This window comes from Diadema antillarum, unplaced genomic scaffold, assembly GCF_040938485.1.
Source record: "Diadema antillarum isolate AM-2024a unplaced genomic scaffold, OU_Dant_1.0 scf00000212, whole genome shotgun sequence".
Lineage (NCBI taxonomy): Eukaryota > Metazoa > Echinodermata > Echinoidea > Diadematoida > Diadematidae > Diadema > Diadema antillarum.
Window position 1 is genome coordinate 749810 of NW_027271101.1, and position 12438 is coordinate 762247.

A 12438-nucleotide genomic window follows, 5' to 3' on the forward strand; every position below is an offset into this window, starting at 1 on the left:
TTTATAAGCACAGCAGTGACAATTTGATCAAAATTGGATAACATTTCAGGAAGTTATACAATTTTGGAGTTTTGCTGATAATTTACACAACAGTTCATAGAAATGTGAATATGCCAGTGAGTGAGTTGATGATGTCATCACCTTACAATTTTCACTTGATCATGTGTGCTGACAAAAATTAAATTTTCCAGCTAAAAACTGTAAAACATGATATCATTCTTGATTGATAACTTAAAAAAAAATGATCAGTCAGTTGTACTAGAATTTGACACCATGAAATAATGGTGTTTGATCAAAAATACTGGAAATTCCAAGAGCTTGTATGCAAATTTATATGGCAATAGTGAGGCAATGACATCATTAGCTCACTCATTTGCATATTCATTTTGACTGTTTGAGAACTTTTTTGGGAAATTGAGTGAAACTTCGTAATTTCATAACTTATCAATTTTTTCCCTATTTTGATCAAGTTGTCACTGTTGTCCCCATCACATTTTCACTCTTTCTTCTCAGACTAACTTTTATCTGGTCCAGAATTATCTTTTGAGTGTCGTTTCCTTGTAAGAGGGTTGGGTTGCCCTTGGTGCTGTGCACCTCCGGGCTGTTATGAATGCATTTCAACAAGATGCAGAGATTTTCTGCAAATGGAAACTCTTCAACCTTCTTCCACTGAGATGCAAATTTTTGCAGAAAATCTTCTGTTTTTCAAGGGCCTTTCTGTTCATGTTGCTACTTTTCAGAGTTTTGCTGTGACACATTACCCCGCCCTTTCATCAGCCTTTGGTTCCAGCTGTGTTTATTTGTTTCCTCTGTTTTACTTTGTTAACCCCAGTGCATTATATTCTTTCTTCAGAATTTCTCAACAATTTTTACCGTTTCTTTCCTTAAATCTGGCATTAATGACAGAAAGAAATGTTTATCAAAGTTTCTTTCAATTTTACAATTTGTAATTACAAGCAACCAAGCAAAAATAATTTGCCATCAAACAAATCAATCAAAGATTTCACACCATTACTGTATACATTACGAGCACAAGTTTGAATACTGCATTACTTTGTTTGTATAGAGCCATAAATCTTTTTGCAAAATAGAGTTAAAAATCAAGGGAAATAAAAAAAAATGCTAACTTTGGTAATATAGTAATGACACAGAAAGGCCCAGTAAAAGTAGCATTAATATCAGTAAAGTAACTTCAGTAGTGTAATTGTGACATGAGCTGAGGTGTGGATACATGATATAACAGAGAGTAAAGTGTGTTTTACATTGTCCCATTAGTTTCACATACCATGCAAGAGAGAATAACAAACTTGCACGCAATTTTGATGGAAACATACATAACATAAAAATGAAATGTGCATACCATGTGGCCTACACAATAATGACATTTGTCAATGCATTGTTGTTGTTTTGTTTTTTAAATGCTGAATGCTTTCATGCTGCTTAAGAAAAAAAAAAAAAGCACCTCATTGGAGTAATGCTTTAGATGTGAAACATGCAATACATGACATTTCTCTTTGAATCATCCTTAAAGTTTACTGTGGGTATTATTCAGCTTCCACTGGGCTACATAAAGTTATGAAGGTTGCCTGGGCCGTTATTCAGCCCAAAAGTGAGGCTGTGCATGCCTGTGTCTTGTGATTTATCCATTTCCTTCTCCCCACCGCCCAATATTTCCTTGCTTGATGTCAACTCAGCTCATCCCCCCCCCCCCACCCTGCTTTATAATCAAAGTATGCAAAAGAATCTCTTGCAAAATTGCATGATTATTGATTGATTGATTCATTCATTGACATATTTTTGATCATTCCTTTCTGTAATGCATGCGATTTAAAAGTAAGACAAAGATCTTTCACAATTTTTTGCAAAAAAAAAAAGGAATGCTCATTGAACCTAAGCTACTGTTCACTTGATCTGGATGTGCCATGTTTTGAATTTTTATGGGAATTTTCGCTTGTGGGAGACAATATTTTCAGTTCCATGATCAGCTGAGTGCTTTTCCTAGTTGTGATTCCTCTATATGCAAGTGATCTATGTCTATTTGTCATTTCATGATGTATCTCTGCATGTGTTGATAATATTGTCAGTGTTTTCTGGGGGGTCCATGCATGAGCAAAATGCCACATTTCATGCTGAGATTCATCATATTATTTGTCAAATGATTGTGATTCCATTGCCTGAAAATTGTTTTGGGAATGCTGCTACTGCTAAATGTGAAAAGTCAATAGATCAAATCATACACAAACAAAATAAGACCCCTTGTTTTTTCTAAGCTTTCGAAGTATACTTCATATCATGAAATTTGACGCTTGGATGGGATTTACTTGGGCTGGGTAAGACATAACAGAGAGGCTGAGTGTAGTCCCACAAACAGCAGAAAGAATGATACACTTTGCAAATGAATGGTGTTGACAAATGAAGAGTGGTGTCTGCATGTCCAAACAGAATGAGACACACTGGTTCGGTCTTTAGATGATACTCTTCGTGAGCATACTTTCACGCAGACAAAATTTACAGAAAAACAGCACTCAGTCTTCTGTTCATTGGCTTCATGGCTGCTGTCAGAAGTGGTGGCACATTCCCAAGTTTCAAAAGTAGAGAAACATGTATCATTGACGTAATCAAATGCATTTAAAGCTGGGCTTGTGATTGTAATGGCGATCTGTGCATGCTGCACAAAAATTTTGACAGTTTTGTGAAAAAAATATGTATATAATTTATATCATTCCTAATTCATCGCATTAGTATTAAATGTTTTGTGCCTCAGGATTATTTTTCTGTCTTTTGTAGAAAACTGAATGCTGGTTTTCTGCAGTTTTGTTCAAACTGACAGAAAATACATGGCCTGTAATAGATAATGTATAGTGTTACACAATTTTAATGATAGGTTGCTGGTGGTTTTAGTTAGTCTAAATGGCTTACTATCTCCTGTCTGTTCAAAATTACAGACAGGGGGCGCGATGGCACCCCACCCGCTCGATTCTAATCAATCCCTCCCATTGGTTATTCCCCTCTCCGCCCAATAGACGCCCAACACCTTCTCGGTGTGCACCAAGTACCGTGGCTTCCTGCTGCAGACGTTGGGTGACAAAGATGTCTTTGATTGGCTCTACGCCTTCAATCCTCTCCTAGCGGGGTCCATCAGGTAGGATTTTACTGCTTAATCCTTACTCTGCTGATTGATACACACACTGATCAAGGAGTGTTTTCCTTACCCACTTCTCAGTATTGCCATTGCGCAGAAAACTTCTGTGCATGCTGAACAGCCCTGTCAATGACAGATGCACTGTGGGATTTCTCTGTGCCATTGTCACTTAAGGTTGTGTCACGTGAGTCGCAGTTCCCATACAATTCAATGGGGTTATTTGCTTTTCCGTTGTTACTCCTTCTTTCTTGGCTATAATTGAGCTGAAAAAGAGATCGAAATGTCTGAATTTTACTGATTTGCAGTCACTAGAGTCATGGTTCACTACTGCTAGGCTTTAATGTGCTTGTCACATGATGGAAAGCAAAGAAATCTTCAACAAAAAAACACCCCTGGATAAAGACAGTACATGACCCGAGTGCATATGCCCCAGAGCTATCCCATAATGCATCTAAAACGTTACTCTGCGCTTGGCACCTAGGTATTGGCAATACAGAGAGTATGCACAGATGTCTGGCAACTATTCAATTATTAGAGATTACCTAATGCCCCCACCCCTCTTTGTATCACTACGTGTATGGCCTTTCTGTTGGACTAAAGTACCTGATTGTGTTTGATATTCTAAATCTTCAGTTACAATAGGTCAAGTATGGATGGATTAGTAAGATGCTGATGAAATAGTTTGGCAAGTTAAAATACTGAAAGAGAATTTCACAAAATTTAATTTTTTTTTAAAATTGCACATTTCCTCGACTTGTTACTGACGTATGGTAAGGGCAATATTATTCCCCATGCCTTCTGAAAGAGGCAAGTCAAGTGTTCTATTATTATGTGAGAAAAGTGAAAATATGTTGATTTTTATTTTTATTTTCTTCATATCGTTCTACACATGTGACATCACAAGCTGTAGTAGTCTTCTCATTCAGCAGCAACTGAGCAGAAACATCAAAAATTCATAACTTTTGAACAGATTTTCTGATTTTCTCTCACTGATGTGTTCTAATATTGCTCCATTCACTCAATCCACATGTCTGTATGAAGGTGGACTTGTCCTTTAAGAACAATATGTACAGTGTAGGTGCAGGTTTCAGAGTACAATGTATATCTTATGTGTTTGTCCATACATGTATACACATCATGCTGTTTCGATTTGTCACTCCAATACTTTCAGATCCAAGTTGTCACGGCGGTCTGGCACCTCCCAGCTGCGGGTGTAGACCTCTCCAGGAGCTGCCATCAAATCAGACACCTCGAGGGCACACTCCATTAACATACAACTTAGTGACATGGGCGCTTGGTTTAATCGTCACCACCCCTGGTAAGGCTCAATTCATCTCACCGCACAGCATCAAAAACAGCTCTCATCCGGATTCTTCTTGCCATTCCTATTCATGAAGCAGAACCACTTGGATCTTCACAGTCTCCCATAGGTGCGTTGCCTAGCAACAGGAAGCCTCCAGAGTGAAATTGGAAGTCCACTGGAGCTAAAAAGTTATGGCATCTTTTTAATCCATTTAGGACGAGTCCGGAGTATACTCGGGTGTCTATGGGAAATGCACTTTGTAGCGAAATCAACCCATCCTCAACAGGTTTTAAAAAATTGTAGAATCCCCTACCCGATACATCAAAGATGCAAGAAAGAGTGGCTTTCCTGTAATTGGAGGACAAGGAAATTCCGAAGATGTTCTGAAGTTTGCATGCAGAATGGTTGATCTCTTATATTTTTTTTTCTCTCTCTCTCTCCAGTTTGGGGTATCCTACTTAAAGGAGAGGATCCTACTTAAGAAAGAGATGAACATTTTGCTGTACTTTGATTGTACAGCTGTAATTTGGTTTGACATTAGTGACAATCAGGTAGCTGATAAGAATAGTATTGTAATGGAGAGCATCACAGAAGGAGGAGATGCGATAGATTGAAAGTTGTCGGAGCTTTCACAGATTTTACCCACGGTCTGGTCGTGTCCCAAACTGGTGTAGGTCTACCTCTCTTGTCTATTGGTGGTTTGTCCACAACTCATGATGCAGTACCGTTAGGTGCATAATAACGCTGTGAGCCAAATGTAATGGAGGTAATTCCATTCTATCAGAGAATGAGGTCCGTGCAAGTTTGAAACAAAACCCTTTATGGCCATCTCTACCCCAATCTGGCCAAGGTACTGGTATTAAATCAGAAGCGACCTTGTGGTACGTGAATCAGTGTCCCCAGCATGCAACACATAGAAATACTTCTGTGACAATTTCTGTCAAAGTTAAATCTGATCAAGATCAATGTGAGTACCTTGCCTGCCAATGTCTTTTCTAGAGATTAAATTCAAGTGTTGCCAATTGAAAAAAGAGTGTGAGTATGTCTTTAGAGAAGGGTACACTCCAAGATCTTTGCATGAATTTGTGTGCAAAGTACAGAATCAATGGGCCATAGACATTGAATATAGAATTTTATTTACACCAGCACTCGACACTATAAAGCTGGCATCATGCTCATGTTGGTAAACCATGTGCAATCAGATGTGTTAGCATGTACATGTAGGTCCACATGCAATGCATCAAAGGGTAATAAAGACTGCACTCAAGTCTCTGGGTATATTGCCATGTAATGCTGGTAATGTTTAGCACAGATGTTGTGAAGATTTACCAGTCTTTTAGAGCATAGGTACTTGCCATAGCTTGTATTTATTGTATAGTACTACAAACAGTCCTATGGGTATTCTGTTTGAGAGGGGGCTGTCTTGGAGGGGAAGGGGATTAAAGTTACTGGTCATTGAGCGCCAATTTTCAAATTTGCTCTCTATGTATATAAAGATGTGGGTGTAATGAACACACATGGAATGTAGATGTGTACATCAGAATTCAAAGTAGAAAATCAAAGTGTATACTCCTTTAAGAAAGCAAAGCACTTGTTTGTTTGTTTTTGTTTTATATTTTTTCTCTTTTTGCCAGAAGTGATGCTTTGCCTTGTACATACTGAGTATAACCTTACCATGTATTGCTACGTGTGCTGCCGCAAAAAGTGTTGCTGAGTGTAGTGTGTGGGTTACTGTGTGTTTGAGCGAACTAATTAGGCCCCTGAAGACTGCATTGTACATACATGTCTCCATTCACAATTTGGCTGAGAATGAGCAAGTAGGCATCTTCAACCCTAAAGTGAAGGGTTGTTTCTGGGATTGCGTCACCTTTTGTTCTTCTTTGTCATTGGGTTGTGTCTACAAACCACTCTTTCACCGCATTGGCATTAGGAAAGTTCAAATGTGGGTTCCTATCTATTGTCAGAGTAATGCAAGATTTAGTTTTTTCTATTACTTTGGGGGTGTCGTCGTTGGTACAGTATAGTGTCTCCATGAACACATTAGCAGCAGAGTTAATTGTGAACAAAACAGAAAGCCTGTGACGAAACAGAGCACATTTTATTTTATGCCTCAATTTGGAGGATCAGGTCCTTTTTACACTTGCCCACCTATTTGTCCACTAGCTTGATCCACTATATATGCATGTTGTATTGTTCCAAGCCTATTTCATTATGTGCCACCATTGGTTCCATGCACAAAGCAGTGATCCATCCAGCCTTATTGATTCTGCTCAAGGCTCCGAGGTCTATAGGGGGTGCAGTGAGCCCTCTTTTTCGTCCGCGTATATTTTCATGTGTTTACAGTATCACAGGGTATTAAGATATCTGTGTTTGCGAAAACGTTCTGTTCAGACTTTGGTTCGGTATTATCCGAATGGTGATCTCTTTCAAACAGTCCTACGTAAATACATACTTTAGATCGATTCGGAATTGTACGGGATTTCCCGATTTTTATCCCGTTTACAATGGCTAGCTAGTGGCGCTGCTATCATAAGGCAAACAAAATCTTCAGATCCTGTTTATGTAAGATGGATATCAGCTTGGTTGAATAAAGGTGGTTTCAAAATTCTTTTTAAAGTTTAATATTAAGATATGTTCCCATAAGCCATGGATCATGCTTGCATAAGCTTTATTATGTTCATGGAAAGAAAAATGTGGGTGTAACTTTCTAGACAAAGTTATGCATTTATTGATCGTCAATGCTATGGCTGCTATGCTAGTCATTATTTAAACTGTATGAATTATCAGATCAAATCGTGCTTTTGCTTTTGGTCGCTTTCTCAAAGATAATTTCTGCACCCAACTAGATGCCGGCAGCAATCATTAAAGTCAATAGAAAGCTCCTAATGAAATGATAGTACCTCACAAATGCAGAGAGCTCGTTATATCTCTCAACTTGTTGGAGTATAAGCATAACCCTTCTTTCATTTGTCAGTTTGCGAACAAAAAAAAATCTAATTTACGAGCAATATGTGTTCTTTCTGAGATCATTTTCTAAATACTAAATATTTCCAGATTTATTTGTGATTACAACCAAAGTCAGTTTTTTGACTACAACTAAAAACTTGAAAATTTTCTGGTAGCTGTGCAGAATCATGCCCAATGTCGCAGAGATTTAATAACTTCTTGTCCATAACTGTTTGACAATAATACTGCAGGAGACATAGTCCAGATATTTTCTGGGATGTGGGGGGGGGGGGGGGGGATTGCTGAGTATTTACACAAGGTGGGACTGGGTTGCATTGGGTAATCACAAATTTTTAACCTTACTCATCCAGAGGTGGAGTGGCAAAAAAAAAACATAAAAAAATCAGAGATAAGGATCTTTGTACTATAGAACCCAAGAGTTTACATTGCAATATACATTCTATCTGCAGTATGAATAATGAATTGTTTAAGGTACAAATAAAAGTGTTGAACTCACCTTAGACATAGGCCTTTAGAGATAACATTAAATTATTTTTTTTAAATGAGCATTTATGCATCAGATACCCTGCTTTATGGGCCACATAAATGTATTGTGATAAAATTCAAACATACTCTAGTGTTAGTCACAATCTGTATGTACACTCATCGCCAAATGATTTGTATGTGGAGAACTTGCTATAGGTAGTAAATATCTAAGTTTCCCCCATTGTTAGTCCTATGCAAAAAATTTATATTTATGCTCGCGTGTAACATTGTACTTTGACATATACAACGAACCATTCATTTACTGGAACTGACGGTGCTTGCACATTAACAATGTGTCTACCTTATGTTTTGTGATATTTTGGATTTATTTCTCTGCTGTTATTTGCAGGGTATAATCACCCAGTCCTTTATGCATACATACAAACTATACAAACAACCCTGATGAGACAACAGGAACATTTACAACACATGCTACCATTGTGATTAGTCTTGTATGTTTTGACACTAGTGTAGAGAAGAATTAGAACTGGTTGATTATGCAGGAGATGAAAATCTTAATGTAGTTTGGGTTCTTAAGACTTCCGTCAAAACTGAATGAAGTTATAAATTCAACTTGCAAGAAAACAGATGTATGGGACATATTGTTTATGGGATTTTCCAGTTTATGCACCTGACGTGAAAATTCAGATGTCTGTTTATGAGGTAGTAGCCACTGTCAAGCAAATTTTATTGCTGGATTTGATCCTAACTTGTATCATACTCTGTATTTTATGTTGTCACTCTTGAAAGATCATTGGGAACCTGTGCAACGCTATTTATGGGGCATTTTTGCAGATCTTGTGCAGGCATTTAGAATAAACGTGTAATTCCTTTTCAGTGCTCACACACATTTAGAGTATATTTTTTGGTGTAGAAATTGATGCTGCTTAAACCTTTTCTCAATGATGTCATAGTTGGCAAAGTGCAAAGGTCAAGGGTGAGAGGTCAGCTTACATGACAAACACATTATTACGTAATACAGGAAGACCTGAATATAATGTAGTTATGTTGTTTGTGGCAGAAAGGGAGTCAAATAAGAGGTTTGTAGACTTGCCTGATTGATAATCATGTGTGGTGACTTGTAAGATGTATAGATACATGTAAATGTCTCTATTATGTGAACACTGTATAAAAGCTTTACTTTAATATATGTCTGGCTTGCAGCATGCAAAGAAAAACTGAAATTGAACTGATATCAAATTAAGTTCCTCATGTAAATACATGTAAATGTAATTATCTATAGAAAAAGACATAAGGGGAGGGAGAGAGTTGTATATTCTTGAGTGTATGAAAGTCTCGATAAATTATATCAGTTTGTGTATATTAATCCTATAAATGGCACTATGTATATCTGCTCTAATTACTGGACTTTATGTCAAAGCATTTTTATTTCAATTTTGTTGGGAACATTTTCTTTTCTCTTCTTCAGTTTTACTGTAGGCCGGTGGCAGTATGCAAAGTACATATTTTTTTGGTTTATGATAGCCACTTGCAAAACATACATCGTAGTACTTAGCTGGATGGGTAACATGTCGGTACTTACACAAGCATGTACACAAAAATGAGCATTCTTTTGTGTACAGTATGTGTGTGTGTCACTACCACCTAGCCGTGTGGTGGTAACACACACAAAAAAGAATACATTAATGTACATTAATGATACCATATAACAGAAATGACTACACACCTTAAATGTTGTCTTAAATGTGGCTTTATTTACACCTACCCAGTATGTGGTGTAGAGATAATGTTTGTACATGTAGTTGTGGATCAGTGTGTAGGTCGTTATTTATAGCAAGGGGAATTGCTGCAATGAAAACAATCCAACTTCAGCTTTGTGTTTGATAAAGCAGAAATTTGTAGTTTTAACGTCCTCTGTTTTTTGAGGAAAACACAGGAACATCCCAGGACGTTAAATTCATAATTTCTGTAGCCAACTTTTTAAACATGTAATGTCAATACAATTACATGATAACATTTCATGAATGTAGCAATGAATTAAGATCACATTGATTTTATCCAAAGTGTAATGTTTGGAAAGGAAAAGATATTTCCTCTTAATCCTTGATTAGATCAGTTATACAGTTAAGCTTTGATGCTGGCAGTGAAATGGCAGCAAGAAGTGGCTTGTTTGGGGTTTATTTCAGTGGGTACAAGTGTTTGATAATATTGCTCTTTGACTATTGGGGAATAATGTTTCTGGACTAATATGTGTGTGTGTTTGTACCCACCTCACATGCTGTTGCTTTTAATGTGTTTCAAATGCTGAATAAGAGCTGATGTAAAGATAAGGATTATTATTTTCTAGCTTTCAGCCAACTGCCAATTGTGTAATGTAGAATGAATGGATCCGTTTGCATTTTTTGTAGAAGACATTATTGTGCAAACATTTGGTGCTTTTCACTTTTTATTTGATATTCGATTGTATCTGTAAAAATAAAAAACCCATCCAATGCCAGCTGCATATTCCACCAGTTTTTTAAAGGCAAGAGAACCTCCCGTATGTGCAATGAAATGTGTACAGAAGCAACGAATAATTTGTTCCCGTCGCTGCCAAGAGTAGCCAGTCATGTTTTGTGTGGGAGTTTCATAGAGTTCATCAATCTTATGTGCAATATCAGAGATGTAGTTATTGCCGTAGAACAAGAAACCTGGCATACACTAAAGAGTAATAGCATCACAAGTTCAACACAGTGTCTTTTCTCATAAGATCTATTCAAGACCCTTTCTCGCTATGGTTCGTCCATGTGTACATACGTGGATGGTCACAGCCCCCTAATGATATGTCTTTTACTTTTTCTTTCTAATGCCATTTTTCTTTCAAGTGTGTTCATTCCATTTTCTAGTGGGCATTCAATTTGATGGGTTACACCATACCTCAGAAGTTCTGAAGATAGGGGGGGGGGGGGGGGGAGAGAATACAATAATTTATAATCCCAGTTTCACTGATGCTTCTAAAGTTGACATTGCTTTTCACAACTATCGTGCATTTTGCTCAAAGAAAATTAAATTGAACTAGTTTTAAGTTATCACTGGTTGTTGTTTTTACATATCACAGTGTAGACAAACACAAACGTATTATTGCTTAAAGCACCAAACACTTTCAAGGTTGGGGTGTATGATGTAGAACCTGTTTAATTGCAATATGTCAGATATTCCTGTAATCTACAAATTTTTCTGTGTTTCGATCTGAAGGTTACATGTTAAAGCTCTAACATTGTTGTGTGACCAGGCTTTGTTAATATTGAGAGATCATAGGAGTATATAGAAACACTGAATATGAATTACTGTACCTTTGGTGCACAGGTAGTAAGTAGAAAAAAGTATATGACATTATCACTGAGTCTCACATGCTAAGCTAGACGCCACATTTTTATCTCACGTGCTGTTTGAATAATAATGTTCATATCTATGTAACCAATTAAACAAAAAAGTGTAGTAAATTTATTTTTGTTACTCTACAATTATGTGAAAAGTGTAAAAATATAGATGATGAACAATGTTTTCGCTGATCCCATAGGCAGATTTTACCCTGCTGCAGCCTGTAAAATAAGCATTGAGTGTTCTTTCCCTGTAGAGGCATCAAACTTAGATTTCCATCCCAGGAAAAAAGTAGAAATTAAGTCAATTGTAAAAAGCTTCATATTACGGCAAAATATTGTGATCTGAATCTAGAATGTAACCTGTAATACTCCCTTTTGTGAAATTGTGAACCTGTTTCGTCCAAGGGTAAATAAGCACGTACATGTAGATCTTGTAGACATCCTGCTATCTGTACAAATAATGGGGATACTTTTAAGAGGTTAAAAAGCGTGTGTGCGATAGATTTATTTATTCGTGTCACTAGTCTTGTGTTGACAGCCGTTTTAGGCAGTGTGTGAGACACGGCTCACAGAAGAGATAAAAGTTTAACAAAGAATGGAAGTATATCATCTCACCATCACTGAAAGAAATCAATATTGAAAATAAAATTGAGAGCATAGAAATAAAGTATGCAGTAGTGTGTGGATTATCATTTGTGTCTTTTTTTTTTCTGTTGGATTACATTTTACACTACTATGATTTTACTATATCACTAATCAGTATAAGTGGCATGCCTTTGTGCAATTTAATTTCATACATGTATATGTCAAATGTGAAATGACACACACACTCAAACAAGCACACCCCTACACACACGCACATGCACACGCAGCACACATGCGCGCACACACATTCCTTCTCCATAAGGCGGTTAGTATTGTGTTTTGTTGATGTGGTATTCTTCACACTATTATGTCTCCATACTATTGGCATGGTGTGGTATCCGTATGACTGTGTTACACTGCTGTTCTCTACCCCACTGTGAAATATCATACTGTTGCACACTGACAGGGGAGCTGCTTTGTTCATTATTAAAGGGACATTCCAGACGATTTTCATAATTTCACATTACACAGTACATAAATTGACAACTCCATGTATAGATTTGTGGAATTTATTGTGGTTCTTGAGCAGAGAA

At 37.1% G+C, this 12438-nt stretch overlaps 1 protein-coding gene across 1 annotated transcript in view; it reads left to right on the forward strand.

Annotated features, from left to right (window-relative positions):
- Positions 1-4359, forward strand: part of LOC139724389 (kinesin-like protein KIF1A) — a 94552-nt gene extending 90193 nt beyond the window's left edge. The window contains exons 34-35 of the mRNA XM_071635533.1: positions 3024-3142; positions 4314-4359. Of these exons, the coding sequence (XP_071491634.1) occupies positions 3024-3142; positions 4314-4359 (165 nt within the window). The remainder of the gene's footprint in view (positions 1-3023; positions 3143-4313) is intronic.
- The last annotated feature ends 8079 nt before the right edge of the window (positions 4360-12438 follow it).